This window comes from Beauveria bassiana, assembly GCF_000280675.1.
Source record: "Beauveria bassiana ARSEF 2860 unplaced genomic scaffold BBA_S00011, whole genome shotgun sequence".
Taxonomy (NCBI): Eukaryota; Fungi; Ascomycota; class Sordariomycetes; order Hypocreales; family Cordycipitaceae; genus Beauveria; species Beauveria bassiana.
The window spans coordinates 254106-269257 of NW_007930846.1; the positions used below are offsets into that span (position 1 = coordinate 254106).

At 50.9% G+C, this 15152-nt stretch overlaps 4 protein-coding genes across 4 annotated transcripts; 2 read left to right on the plus strand and 2 right to left on the minus strand.

Annotated features, from left to right (window-relative positions):
• Positions 1-925: 925 nt before the first annotated feature.
• Positions 926-1255, plus strand: BBA_04724 (uncharacterized protein; the record flags this gene model as incomplete). Its single annotated transcript, XM_008599821.1, has 1 exon — positions 926-1255. The coding sequence occupies one exon, from the start codon at positions 926-928 to the stop codon at positions 1253-1255; it is 330 nt and encodes a 109-aa protein (XP_008598043.1).
• A 5541-nt stretch (positions 1256-6796) lies between these two features.
• On the minus strand, positions 6797-8556 carry BBA_04725 (eukaryotic and archaeal DNA primase; the record flags this gene model as incomplete). Its single annotated transcript, XM_008599822.1, has 4 exons — positions 6797-6959; positions 7037-7644; positions 7728-8281; positions 8367-8556. The coding sequence occupies 4 exons, from the start codon at positions 8554-8556 to the stop codon at positions 6797-6799; spliced, it is 1515 nt and encodes a 504-aa protein (XP_008598044.1).
• Positions 8557-11139: 2583 nt separating this feature from the next.
• Positions 11140-12410, plus strand: BBA_04726 (ER membrane protein Wsc4, putative; the record flags this gene model as incomplete). Its single annotated transcript, XM_008599823.1, has 3 exons — positions 11140-11251; positions 11365-11756; positions 11826-12410. The coding sequence occupies 3 exons, from the start codon at positions 11140-11142 to the stop codon at positions 12408-12410; spliced, it is 1089 nt and encodes a 362-aa protein (XP_008598045.1).
• Positions 12411-13911: 1501 nt separating this feature from the next.
• BBA_04727 (uncharacterized protein) lies at positions 13912-14930 on the minus strand (the record flags this gene model as incomplete). Its single annotated transcript, XM_008599824.1, has 2 exons — positions 13912-14309; positions 14411-14930. The coding sequence occupies 2 exons, from the start codon at positions 14928-14930 to the stop codon at positions 13912-13914; spliced, it is 918 nt and encodes a 305-aa protein (XP_008598046.1).
• Between the last annotated feature and the right edge of the window lie 222 nt (positions 14931-15152).

Consider the following 15152-nt stretch of genomic DNA (forward strand, 5'->3'; position numbering starts at 1 on the left):
TTACAAGGCAGGGAGTCATCTGGAGAATATTGGCGCCCCCTGAGCGTGCCCTGGAAAAAAAAACAGAGAGAAAAAGAAGGAAAAAGTACAAACAGTCATACAGACCCCCCACCTCCGTGGCTCCATCCCAAAAAAAGTACACCCCTCCACCTCGCCCCCCCCCCCCCCACCCCCTGGCAATCTTATTACCTGCATCCTCTCTTCTTTCTTTGCTTTCTTCTCGCTCTTGCCCAGTTACGCTGTCCGTCTATTTCATCTCTCACCTTCCCACCATTTTTTCAAATCCTTGCTCGGTTTTCGTCAGATCATATTCATACCCTTGCAAGAAAAAAAAATCCAACCCATATCCTTGCTCACCTCTATTCCAGCCCAAAGTGGTTCGACCTTTGCTGCCTGGCCGCCACCCTTTTTTTATTGGTTTTTATTTCTGCAGTATATATCTCTTACACGCCCTGGTCACACCCACCACCCACCCACACACAAATTCCGCCCACCTCGTCAACGTCAATCATCTTGAACCTCTTTCTGCGCCGGTCTCTGTCCTGAACCCCCCCCGGCCACTTTTTGCCTATATCACACCCCCGAGTCAGCCATTTTGGACCAAGTCTTCTATAGCTGATCCGAGCATTCTATTCGCATCGTTTCGACTAGCTCTTGGGTGTAATTCTTCTCCGACATTGCACACCCGCTCAATCTCTCGTCTTGAAACCAGGTTTATATTTCATCTTGACGCCCGTCTTGGGACGAAGACACACGCACAAGGGGAGAAAAAAAAAGAAATAAAAAAAGAAAACATCCGTGCTCCCCTCAGCCACACTCAAGCGCAGGACATTGTCTCCCAAGTTTCGGCCTTGCCATACCCAACACCACACCCTCTCACCATCGCTTACCACTGCGCGCCCGACCAAAGTACAAAATAGTCCACATGCCCGAGTTCACCAACCACGCTTCCCTCCCTCGCCTCTCCCTCATCATGCCTGCGGGACACAGCTCAGCCTCTTTCGGTTCAGTATCGTCGGCTTCTTCTTCCTCGTCTTCCGCCTGCGACTCCGATTCCTCGTCATCCACCTCATCGACAACCGCCGCCTTTACCATGGACCCTCCTTCGGCCTCTGTCCAGGTCCTGCGCTGCATGCGCTGCGCCCGTGCCGTCGAGACCACCACAACCGACGACATCTCGGCCGCCGGCATGGTCCGCATCTCCCACAACCTCTACTACTGCGAGCGCTGCGCCAAGACGGTCGGCTACAAATAAGCGCCGACGCCTCTACCCTGTCCACCCAGAAGCCTCCTCGACGGAGCCTGGGTATCTCGTACACGAAACCCTGTGTGAGCAAGTCTCACCAGCTTTTGATGCACCTTGAAGCACTCTACCACACGACAAGTTTGCTGCAGTCGCCATCAGTACGCCAAGACGACCATATTATACGCAATTATGCGTCCGTGGTGGAATTTAGACACCATCCGACCGACCTGCTGTTCACTACTTAACATCTGGTCTAAAGTGCAGCGCCTGAATCAGCAAGGCTACCCAAAGTCAACATTACTCGACAACGTCTCCGTCTTTTGCTTACATTTGTTTCCGGCTTGTTTGCCACCGAGGCTATTGATCGACATGCAGCCCACTCTGTCTCAAACCACATGCCTCCCCTAGCCCTGGCGGCCCGGTCGGAGCCCGAAACAAAAGGAAACCGATATTTGATGCAACATTTTCCCACCCGAGACACGATTGACCACGACAAACAAACTCGACGTCTTTTTTTCTTGCTCTTCCTGTGCCGTTTGCGTGATGGATGATGCGGGCTCAAATGACCTACGTCAGCATCACCGCACTATGCAGTATGACGTGGTCAGAACTCTAGACACCCTTGCTGCAGAACGCACGACCAATGGACATGTGCCAAACGATGCAGAAATGACAGGCATACCCTTGCGATGGGTATGCACCCATGCATACACGAGAAATGAAACGTTCTTTTTTCGGATGCCTTTTTTTTTATCCTTTTAAACGCTGGGCGTTGAGATGTTTTGTTTATTCACTGACAAGTTGAACATGTCCTGGATATTTATCAACCCTTGTTTTCTTTTGTGTGTACTTGGTCATTTGCTTTCTTCATTTTCATCTTCATTTTATTATACATAGCCATTTTTTTCTTTTTTACCATTTTAGCGATAGACTTGAGATACCACTTGGCCGAGGCCAGAAATGCCATGCGCTTTATTCTTACTTCTACACTCGAATTCATTTGGGCCTAAAACTGTGCAAGACGTGCAGTGTGATTGATTACCTGCATTGTGATTACGTGCAGTCGGACATGCCCGTAATCGAAGTCCGAAACGTGGCTTGATGTTGAACAAATCATCGCGCACACGATTTTTTGGGGTTATGCGAAATGCGCATTGTGGTTTTACCTTGCATTGGCGCCAGTGTGCAAAAATAGCGAGAGCCTCGGGATCAGGCGAGGCGATGAGGCCAGGGTCTGTCTGTTCCATCTAAAGATGCCCTTGTCAAAAAAAAAAAAAAAGAAAAGAAGTAAAAAAAGAACAGACGATACCTGAAAATGCATCGATAACTTGTTGCTTTTCGGGACGGCCAGATAAAAATTGTGTTTTTTGCATTTTTCACCCGTATTTCTAGACAATGACTTGCCGACTTTCAACAACGGCACGGAACGTTGCCGAGGGCATCGACAACAAGTCATTCATTCAATGGGAAATGTGCGGCTACGGAGCGGGTAAAAAGCCCCCCCCCCCACCCCCCCCCCCCTCTACAAGTTGTCATGTTACTCGGTTTCTTTGCATTCAAGGTTATTGTTCAACTGCGACGCATAGGGCTGTACGAATCAGTTTAGAGTATAAACGCATAATGGAAAGCGTTTTGGGAAGCAACAACTAAAAAGCTTTTATGGAAAAGAAGAAAGAAGAAAAAGAAGGAAAAAACGGGGGCTCATTTTCTAGCAGGAGCACATGTCAAGGACCGACCCGTCATCAAATCAAGATATTGAAACATTTGTATCATATTACACTAATGGCCAGAGTCGTGGCGCAGTAATAAAGGGTATATTATATCAGAGAAGCAGGTAGTGGGGGGAGGGAGGGGGGATTCTAGAATCTGGGTTCGGTAATTTTTATTTCGTCATTACGAGATGACGGTTTTATTTTTGATTTTTTGTCTTTTTTGGAATCTAAAGTGATACGACGCACAAATAAATATAAAAGAAGGAAGAAGAAAAGACGGAAAATTGTCAAGATGAGGAGGAAATCCCGGGGTAAATCTTTTGCTGATTTGCATATGCACCAGCATCACTGACCTCACACCCAACTCGCTTTTTTTCTTCCAGGGCTGTGCTGCTAACATGCATCATGGCCCGACGAGGCTGTGCCCACGCAAGAAGGAAAGAAAGCCTCCCAGGGGGGGAACCTTGTCGGGTGTCGGGTGTCGGGAGGGCTGTACGTTCTGTTCGCTTGCCGGGATCCGTGAGACATTTCCCGTTTTATTAAAAAGATTTTCTTTTTTAAGGAAATACCCTCATCAATTACTTTAAGACTTATTGTTTTCATTCTTTCGTTTTCCTGTTCCCTTTTTACGATTTAGCGTGTTTTTTTACGAGCATCGTTCAAGGAAGACGTAATAAACTGAAAATAGCATCCATCGTTGTATCAAATAACCTTTCCACCCACCCCCTGCTGCTGGGTGGAAATGTTGCTATTTTCGTCGAGGGTTTCTTTTTTTTTTTTTTTTTGGTCCTTCAGCCCTGGATCAACCACCTAACCGGGAGGGGGCTGGCTGACTGATGAGTGGGGAGCAAGTACCAAAGAATGGCGGATCAAGGGAAGAAGACCAAAAAAAGAAGAAAGCAAAAGTATTTAAAAAGAGAAAAATAGAATATTAGATCTTTCCGTTTTAATCTGGCCCGATCAACGTGTTACGCGGCAGGGTTTAAATTAATAACCAACTGACCTCTATTCCTACCCACTGCCAATGTATACTCCGTTTGTGGTATATGTATTCAGAGGCAGGCAAGCCATGTTGATAACACAGCCAGAAAATTATGCGCTACAACAGCGTCGCTGGTAAGCCATCCGCGGTATAGAGACATTTTTGGCTCAGTCAGGGCTGGCTAAAATATTAGCAGAACACCAGCCTCACTGCTAGCTCCTCGCATGTTGCGGCCAGAAACGGCGTAGCCTTCCCATGTATTACGGCCCTAAACTAGGTACTCATACGTGTACGTTGCACGACCAAGTCTTCAAACGCCTTGTGTCATTCCCGCCCGCTGAGGTGGTACGAGAAAAGTTTCCCGCGGCGCGCACGACGGAGCCCGGGGGCGGAGCGGGAGTTTAGTTCATCGCCGCGCCTTCTGGCACGAGGAGCAATGAAAGTTGACCCCGAGTAAACAGCGTACGCAGTAGTTACTCTGCATAGAATGATGGGTTTGACGAGGAGAGTGACATTTTTGAGCAAGTCAGAAAACTTGGTCGAGTGGTGAGATGAAACCGCAATACTGGCACAAAGGTGTGGTGGACGTTGAAGGAACAAGAAAGGAAAACTTTCATTACAGCCTCTCGGATCCGGTGTAAGAAGGGCTAGGAGCCCAGCAACGGTTATCCGCTGTACCTTTCTTTTTATTTTTCTTGTCTTTTCAAGTAAAACGAGGGACTTGTTCGCTTTCGCTAGTGTACCGACAAGGCGGGTCAACGACGATGGGCTCACGTTTCTAATGTTGTCGATTGCGGATACGGGCCCTGACTTTGACCACATTATATTTCGTAGTCTAGCGATGCATAGGGGTCGATTGAAATAGTAAAATAATAAATGCGGAAAAAAGAAAGAAAGATTAAACTAATATTAAGAATAAAAAAAACACTACTAAGAATGTTGTGGAATGGGGGGTGTGTGTGTGTGGTTTTGGTGCATGTTGATGCACCCGCAGATCAGAAACGCAAAACATTTCAGATGAACTTGGCCGAGACGGCCGAGACCAAATAAATACCTAGTTCTCGCGAGTCGGTCTTTTTTGCACGGCTGTATTAGAAAAAAAAAAACGGCAAAACCTTATGTATGAGGGAGGGGGCTTCTAGACCAACGATACAATAGAACCATCATTGCTTTGTTCTCGTTAGCCTGTTTCAGCAAAGCTCGGACGCGCACACCTTAACTATGAGTTAGTAGCCCTGTCGGTCTGTAGCAACTAGTGCGAAACTGAATGATGGATGGTAAAATAAAAGTCATTTGCTATTCTCTGTTTTCTTTAAGCGTCCGAGCTGCCACTACTTGTCAAACGCGCTTTGCTCTTTTCTTGACTGCAACTCGGATCATGATGCTAAATCGGACGGTAGTTGCATGAAGAATATGAAGAATGAGCTGTTTATTAGAGAAACAGGTTGCCTCCGTGCGCCAACACATTCTCTGCGACGTGCCAACCCCCCCCCCCCCCCCCCCCCCCCCCTTCCCAGCGCTTGGCCATGTATCAAAAGAACTGTTGCTTGGACGGGGGGGAGGGGGAGAAAAAGGTCATCGAGGTAACTAATTTACCTGCCTAGCTTTTTAGAAACAACTTAAACCCCCAGGTGGCAAAGCAAAATAAAAAGGCCCAAGAAGCCAAGGTGAAGCAGGATTTCTCCACCAACCCGGCAGCGTTCGCACCCGGAAACACGCCGTTTGGGCTGCCGCCTGCGGTTTCGGAAAAGGTTGCTTTGGCCAGGGTTTTGGGACCAACAGAAGAGTCAGTCAGGTTCGCCACAAAGAACATGCTTTCCTTTCTTTGTCTGGGAGAGTCAATTAACGCATTGAAGTTTCTATCAAGCCTCGCAATTGAGCTCGGAAGACCTCTTCTCAGATTGGACCCCTTTCCCCTTCAAAATTAAAATAAAATAAATAAAATCAGACAAATCACGCAACAGTTACGAGTAAGCAGCCCATGTACTCGGATAGTTGCTAGAAAAGCAATTGCAACGCGCGGCCATGGTCATTCAACCACCCTACCCGCTGGGCATCACGAAGATAGACCCCCCCCCCCCCCCCCCCTTTGTGCCAAGCACTCACGTATACGAATATAGCAAGGCAGCAAGCACCCTTGTAGCTCCTTATAAAGAAGCCAATATAATTATATTAAAGATATATCGGGATGGATAGTCAATATTGCTATATCGAGGTCTAACAAAAAAGGAGTGCATGTCGTTGCTGCAGGCAACCCGCGGGCATGTCGTCACCGTGCAGCATGTGGCTTTTGGGGTACTCTCGGTATGCATACGACGATGATGCGGATGACAAGTGCCGAGAGGCGAGGGGGAGGGGGAGTGTGCAGTTGACGAACCGCGCTTTCTCTTGCAGAATATTGCGACAAGCCTCGTACACATTGGGCGTCGGGATAAATCCTCCCGCTTGACGAGCACCGAATACACTCATCAAGCTCGCTATTGTCTTGGCCCGCCTCGTATAGCCTTTCCCCTGTGGCAGATGGTAACTGAAATCCCGCTCAAGGCAAAGTAATTGAGAGCAAGCATGCAATAAACGTACATGACCAGGGAGAGAGAACATATCAGGATGCCAGTCGGAGGCCCATCTGCAATGCACGACATGTACAAGTAGTCGTCACTGACTTGACATCTTGAAATTAAATATGAATTAAATAACTACACTGCCAGGCTCATCATGCATATACTCATGTTCAAAAATGTCCCGAATCCTCCCCAAAATGCAAACGTCCCCAATCCAACGCCATAAACTCCATTCAAACTCGACCAAGGAAACAAAACTTGAGACCATGCAGCGAAATTAGACTAATCAGATTCATCAGTCCTCCATCTTGGCATCACCCTCTTTACCTAGATTCTTCAGCAGGTAGCTGCGCTTGAAATACTCATTCGGGTGCACAATCGTCTCCAGCTGGTTGGCCGTCATGATGCCCTCGTCCTTGGCCTTTTGAATCTCCTTTTTGTGCAAATGCTCAAACACACTAACAAGTACGTCCAGTCAGCCCACTGTTGTTTCAATACCACGCTTTCTCGTCCCTGGCTAAAAAGAAAAACTTACCGGTTGCACGCCATGTGATACTTTTGCGTGTCCTTGTCCTCCTTGACGCCCTGCAGCACGCCGCGGTCGTTGACGCCCATGGACTGCACCAGCGCCGTCAGATTCTCCAGGTTAAAGTGGCGATACGGGCAGCCATGCGCCTCGTTGGGCCCCGGCGGGTGCTCCAGCAAAATCTTTTGGCAGCTCAGCGGGCTGTAGCCGCCGCCCCGGCGGTTCGAGTCGCCGCCCACGTCGCCGTACGCGTGGCGCACGTTGTACCGGTACTCCTTGTTGAACGTGTCGTCCGTCACCTTGTGGAACGCGCCGCGCCAAAACGCCAGCGCCTCCTCCAGGCTCAGCCCGATGCCCTTGAGGAACAGCGTGTACTGCAGCCGCCCGTAGTGCCGGAGGTGCGCGTCGCGCCGCAGCGACTTGTGCAGGTGCGACATGCACGCCGGAAAGTGCTGCGAGAGGTGGTCGATGCGCGCGGCCGAGATGACGGCGCCGTCGGGCGCGGCCGTGTTGGACATGTACGCCGAGTCGGGCGTGGTAAAGTTCTTGGACAGGTGGTTGAGGATGGGCGTTAGGCGGTCGTCTTCGTCGAGGCGGGGGAGAGCGCGCGCCGTAAGCTGTGGGTGGTCAGTGATGCTTTTTCAAAAAAGGTCTCGCTCGCCCTGTAGGGAGCATTTCAAGGAACCTCGTATCAACGTACCGCTAGCTGCTTCTCCAGCCTGGTTGTAAACTCGGCCACCACCATGCTCGACTGCTCGCGCACCGGCACAAACGCCTTGCCGGCCTTGAGGAACACGCGACGCCCCTCGACCAGCTCCGGCACGCGCTCCCAGTCGACGCGGAACCAGCCCTCGTCCTCTGCGCTTCCGCTGCCGTTCTTCTGGTAGGTACCCGCCATGGCGGCCAGCTCGGCGGCGTACTTGCGCTTCTCCTCGTCCGAGACGGGGTGCCACCAGTCAAAGTTGAGGCCGGCCACAAAGGCGGAACGGTCGGCGAGGCTGTCGTTGTTGAAGCGGATGCGAAAGAGCATCGTCTCGACGCGCGCGAAGCGCCGACGCAGGTCCTCGGTCGAGGAGAAGGCCAGGCGCAGAATAAAGTGGCTGTAGTGGTCCTTTTGGCGCTGCGCGGCGAGCTTGGTCGAGCCCGATGAGTTGGAGTCGAGCGGCAGGTACTTTTCGAGGATCGGCTTCATGTGTAGGGCCGTCTCGGCGGGGGACTTGTTGCGAAAGGAGCATGCTTCGAGTTCGGCCAGGACTGCATCCTCGTTAAGTCTTGGGGCCTTGCTTCGCTCGCTTGCGGGCAATGACGCAGAAACATTTGACATGGGGAGGAAACATACCGCGTAGCCGATCGATGGCCCATTGCTCAAACTGCTCGAGAGTAATGTCTGCGGTCGGGGGGTCCGCGTAAAAATTGAGGCGGTAATTGTACTCGGCCTCCTTGTACGTGGCCGTCGCGAACTGCTTGCGCCGATGGTCAATGACAGTACGCCGACTCGGGTCGATGCTGTGAAAGTCTTGTCGCAGCATGCTGGGCAAATGCGAGGATCCAACTCGGTCTTTACAAAACAAGAAGAATCTATGGTAAACGATGCAGACGAGGTGATTGCGGAGATGGGGATTGGCCAGAGGCTTGGGTGGGTGGGAGACGCGACTTGACGCGTTAAGGGCGACGCCACTTTAATGTGGCGTGGTGACCTGTGGCCGACGAAACAGCTTTAGCGACTCTGTCAGCACGCCACGTTTCAACGGTCCGTATAATTGTTATTCCGCCAGGGGCAGTACTTGGTACTTTTCGAAAGACTGGATTGCGGAGGCGGACCGGGACTTTGCATCGCATGCTGGTGGGCGTCGCCTAGCAGCCCTCGATTTCCCGCATTCCAGCAGATAATGAATTATGAATGGCATCCACACCGATCAAAGTACTGTCTGTTTATTTGACTTTTTCTCAATTATACCCATCTAATCTTGTCCTATTGTCCCGCCAAGAAAATTGAGACCAAACGGCAAAGGGCTGATGGCAACACCTTTGCCTCCCAATTCCTCCCCCAGCATTCCTTCGTCCGTCTGGCAATGGCTTCGGCTCGTAAACGATTAGCGAGGTCGCCAAGATTTACGCTTGGCCATATGCAGCATATGGACTCCTCTGCTTCTTGGGACATGGCTCGTGTGCTTGTTTCCGGCGTCACCACCTCTAGACGGCCTACGATAGCAGATTATAACACAAACGTTTTCCTACACTGAGCTACGTATGGCGTGACTATTGATTGTCCGCCGAACTGCGTGTGCACGCCGCCGGTTCGAGCTGTCGGCCCGCATGCGCCGAGAGAAGAACGCTAGACTCGAGGCCATCGCTCGAGAAATATGGCGACAACGTTGTTTTTGCCACCATGGTATTTGTTCGGCATGATGAAAACGATGCAGCTATGTTGATCGTTTCCTTTTTCCCGTGCGGCATCTGCGTTTACCAGCTGCAGCCGGAGCGAACAAAAACACTCGGGGATATTGTTTGCACAATGATTAAGACAAGGAGAAAAAAAATGAACCGAGCGTTTTTTCTGTCTGCGACTGAAGCTTCGGAGCCTGGTGCACATTCCTGTCAAACGGCTCGCTCATGTTGCCATGCTACCAGTGAGACAACAACTGGCTCTCACACCCAGCGACCAGACTGCCATCAGAAACGGCCACGAATCTTCAGGAAACGAGTTTCCCTTTGGGGCCGACGTTTTGACTGCTTTGCGCTACCATGCTAGTGCCGGCCAGCGACCTCTCGCCTAATCCGGGGGTGGCGCGGTTGTCTGACTGAGGATCGACTGATGTGGTTGTTAACGATAGCCAAGAAAAATAAACTCGGGCAGACTTTACGCGAACCAGACTTATGACCTCATGCTTTCGAAAAGATGGCGAAATATACAGTTATCTACTTACGGTTTATACCTTCCAAAGGTAAGCAAGCTATATACATGCCATGGCTGCACTGCAGAGGGCAATCTCGAAACATTATGCTATGGATCCGTAATCCGTGCTCAGATGTGTGTCCTGTTCCGCCGAAGTAGGCGAGGACGCAATCGGAGTTTTTTTTTTTTTCTTTTTTTTTTGGAACCTTCCGGCTTTTGACTGCATCTTGACGCAGCTCAAGGAGCAGCAAGCAGAAAACGCTGGCGATTCGAGTTTTTGCTTTTTTTGCTTTTTTGCTCATCGGACTTCCCCGCTCCCATCATCTTTTCTTCCGGATAATGACATGCAAGCCGCATGGAGATGCTCAACACACGAGTTTCCACCATCGTCGGACGGGGGAGACTCCAGAGACTCCAGCTTGACAGCTTTCCCGTCCAATGTCTCGCTCCGGTGTAACAAGTGTTGAAGTAGAAAGAAGTATTTTTTCTGCATAACATGGGGGCAAGCTTTTTAGATTGGCTCCGCTCTTTGTTTCTGCATACCCCAAACCTAACTGCGCCGGGAGAACATCGGCCAAGATGCGACATGGATGCTGATATGCGGCGGTCTTGACGAGCTCGGGAAGCACAAATCGCACAATGAAGCCATGGAGAACTATACTGGTTCCCGTTTGGAAACTACAAGATTGTTCAACCCATCCGTCGCTCAGATGCTAAATGCCGTATGCGCATGGTGTGATGTGGCAGCCTATCAGAGACACTTGCTCGCCCGCGTTGCCGTTTGCGGCGCAGCCAACGCTGATCGAATGAAGAGCGGACGCAGTCGGTGGATTTTTCCTCTTGTTGCCCTGCTCGGTTGCCCTTTCTTTCCAAGGCCTGCCCCATACGTCCGTGGGCGGGGATGTGTCGGATCGTTCGACACAAACCTTAAAAACATACCCATCTGGTTTAGCCTGCCCACTTGGGCTGCGCCGGTTCAGCTATGTTCGTTGCAATCGGGGCTAATCTTGTTGTGTGAGAGGTTTTTCTCCTTTTATTATGTCGAGCCTGTGCTCAAAACAAGGCGTCAGATATGTGAATTGTTGTTCTTTTTTTCCTTTTTGCTCTCTTCGCCTTTTTGTCAGTTGGGGTCAGAAAGTTGCCCTCGGTCGTAGGATTCGCCAACATTGCGAAAGCATTTACACACAAACATCACTACTAGCTGTGGCTGGCATCGATGGTCATGGTCCGCATCGTGTACTTTGCGTCGTTTCTGCCCCTGGTAGTGCTGGAGGCGGCAGCACTGTCAAGTTTGTGCTCAACGACGAACACGGCTTCCTCGAAATCATGTGCGTAACAACAACCCTTTGACGCTGTTTTCTTTTTTTCTTTTCTTTTTTTTTTTTTTTTTGGCGACGCGGAGAGGGATGGGAAAACGGGCTAACAAGAACTTCAATCTCAGATTCGAGTCTCTACCAGAGCAGGGGGGCCTGCGGTGATAGGTGCAGGGGTCAGTCGGCCTACGCCGTGGTTCAGGATGACCAGTGCTGGTGCAGCGACACGACGCCTAGCTCGACGACAGACGACGGCAGCTGCAACAAGCCCTGCCCGGGATACCCTCAAGAATCATGCGGCAGTGATGGGCTGTATTCCTACATTTTATTAGACCGAAACATGGTCAAGGGCGCACCCGCTTCATCATCATCGCCATCATCGCCCTCATCACCGCCCTCATCATCACCACCCTCATCACCACCATCACAGCAACAACAACCACAACCATCAGTAAGCTCTGGATCGTCAGACTCATCAAGTCCATCTCCACCCCCACCAAAAGTGGTCACAGTTACTCAGGTACGTCGATACTTTAAAGCACCTGCTCAGCATGGTCTCGCGAGCACCTCGGCTGACAGACCCCACTAGGTGAATGCAGAGTCCAGAACAATCATCCAGACAGTCGAGGCGCCGGCCTCGTCCATAATAGAGGAGAATCCCGCGACGTTTCGCACAGTCACAGTAACTGGCACACCAGCCGTGTCGACCATTGCCGCCGTCGCCGACAACCCCAACAACAACAACAATGACACACCCTCGGCTACGGACTCGCCTACACCCCACAGCGACGACAACGGCGGCGGCGGCGGCTCTGGCCTGAAGCAGGGCACCATTGTGGGCATCGCGGTCGGCGGGTCGGCGGCCGGTGTGTTTGTGGGATTGATTGCCTTTATGGTCTGGCGCCGCAACAGGTACAAGGGCGATGATGACGGCGACAGCGGCAGAAGACAGAGCGAAGAGGTGCAGGGCGTAGTCGACTACTTTGGTACCGCCAACGGAGCTACGTCGATTAAGAGAGACAACACGAGCGCGTCGGAAGACTCGCGGATGGGGGCGTTTGGGCAGAACAAGAACCTGTACCGCAACAGCATAGGGAGCTTGGAGGATACCTCGTCGGAATGGGGCCAGGTATTACGAGTGGTGAATCCAGATATGCCGGAGAAGCAGCATTGAGGAAGACGACATGTACACTCCTTGAAGACCTTCTTTTTCTTCTTTTCTCGTGGCCTGTTTCTTGTTTCCCACACATTTTTTTTTTTTTGTTAGCAAATATGTGTATTTTTACAAGCAGTCAAAGCACCAGCGTGTGAGCAATTGTTGAACAAGGTATAATACAGTATAAAAACACATTATCTACATGCATCAAGAAACCCCGCATAAGATGTTTTTTTTTTTGTCTTTTGTCTTGTTAATGTTAAAAATTCGAGAGCCACTTTTTGCCACTTTACGATGCCGGGTAGCTCATCATGGACTTTTGGATGTGTGGATAGGTAGTGAGTGCCTGAGGAAGGTCCCGGCGGCCATGACCGCTCGACTTGAAATTAAGTTGCACCTTTGATAGAAGGGAAAATTAAGTTGCACCTTAAAAAGGACTATTTAATACATGACGCTCGCCCAGCCAGTTTTGCACTGTCATTCTACGGCACTGCCGATCAGATCCGAGGGATCGCATTTTGCGGCATTCGTCATTCGTCTGCCTACGGTCTCGGACAAATTGGACACCTGGTGAAAGAAACAAAAGGCAATGCACGAGTCTCGTTGTCCCGAACACGTCATGTCGTGACCAGCCGGATTCAGGGCACCAATGTACAGAGTACTCTATTTGCTCTCTCTCAGCCGGGGGGGGGGGGGTTTCTTTTCTTCTTCTTCTTCTTCAAGGCTCCGTCGGCGCGGGCTGGTCGTAGCGACCGTTGCGGGTGGCGGCGGCCTCGGGGCAGCAGGAGACGGGCATGCTAAAAAGCAGACGGACATCCGATTTGCAAGAATGCAAGCCCGCTGCGGGCCCCCCTTTTTTTTTTGAAAACAACAAACTAATGACTTGATCGCGAGAGCCTGGTAATAAACAAACGGGGTCGGGATTAGTTTTTTTTTTTACTGCCTTTTCGGCGCGTTTTTTCGTCTGATCTGCTCAACTTCTTCCGTCGGCCAAACGGCGCCTACAAAAAAGAGTTGTTTCTTTTAGCGCCTAGGTACCTAACCCTCAGGCTCCTGGCTTACACTGAAGCGTTGTAATAACCGAGGCAATCAACCACTTGTGGTCCAATTGAACATGATTAGGTTTTGTTTTGAATCGTGTTGTTTGCTGTGCTAGTTTTAGAGCAAAATGTTTTATACCTTTTGCACGGATATGATGACACGAGTTCAGAAGTATTTCCAAGTTTTGATTAGCATCATTATATTCCATGCAACGCACTTTGTGCGTAGCCGAGTTTTTTATCTGCATCATTAAATTCCATGTATTCGTACGCAGCTATCCAAGCTTGCTTTATTGGGTATTGACCAAATTAGAAAAAAAAAAAGAAAAAGAAAACAAATCAACTGTGCTGCATGATGGTATCGTAGTCGTATCATGGCAACAGAAAAACTCCTCAAAACTCCCTTTGCTCAAAAGCCAAAGCGACATTGGTCGCATAAATCATCATGTTTTGCTGCATCGTTTTTTCTTCTTCTTTTTTTACAGCGTCACCGCCAGGATGCTGGCCAACAGACTCATGACCAACACCGGCTTGGCGGCGCCGAGCAGGCTCGCAGCAGTGCTGCCGCCGGCCGCGGCCGTCACCACGGCTGTGCGGCTCCCCTGGACGACCTTGCTCGGCGCGAGGCAGAGTAGCTTGGATCTGGTGGTGGCGTTGCCGGCGCCGGCGCCAAGCTTGGCCGTGAGGAGAATGGGCACCGGCTGCACAATGTGTTCGTTGTAGACGGTAAAGGACGTCCTGCTGTCGTCGGTCCGGTTCAGCTCGCCCGACGCAAAAGTAATGTAATTTTGGTAGCCGTCGGGGATGGCGTCGGACTGGGGAATGGTGGCATTGGTAGAACAGAGAGTGCTGTTGAAGACGACAGGCGTAGTGGTTGCTGTTGCGTTTTTTTGTTAGCACCTAGCTGCATTTTTTTCGGTTTAAAAAAACTCCTTTTGTTGCGCGCGAGAGAGAGATAGAGATAATATCGGCACTTACATCCAACAACCTTGGCGTCGCCGCATGCGCCCGCGATATCAGGAACCGGGCAGGAGCCATCGCTGGCAGCAGGGACGCTGTTTAATGCGCTGATGCACGCATCGCTGAGGATGCCGGTGCAGGAAGCCTGCTCGTTGGCGTTGGCGGCGGCGCTCTGCTGCTCGAGGCGGTAGACGCACAGGCTGGTCTGCTTGCCGGCCTCGCTGCCGGGGAAGCGCTCGGGGACGCTGACAATGACGTCGAGCGACTGGCGGGTTTGCGACGAGCTGTAGAGGGTGTTTTGCGCGCGCTCGTCGCGAAATGTCAGGGCGAGGTGCCAGTCGTCGTCGCCGGACTGGCTGCTCGCCGCCGGCAGCAGCTTAAAGGACGTCTCGCCTGTCGAGTTGAAGGCGCTCTGGTTCTCGATAATGGTGCGCGCGGCGGGAGGGCAGCTGTCGAGCGGGTCGTTGCGATCAAAGGCGCCGGTGAGCTGTGCGAGCGCAGCGACGACGACGACGAGGGCTTTGTAAGTGAGAGACATGGCTGTAGGTAGGTATGGTGTGGAACAATGGTGGTTGTTCAATGTGACACAAAACTAGCAGCAACAATGTGCAGGCAATAGGTGTGTGTGTGTGTGTGTGTCTGTAATAGTACGCTTGACAATCTCTGTATAGTTACAAGTCAAGAAAACGGTCTGGGTTCAAGTATCAACAAGAGCCCTCGAGGAGGAGGGCGGGTCGACAGGGTTATATATCTCCATCAC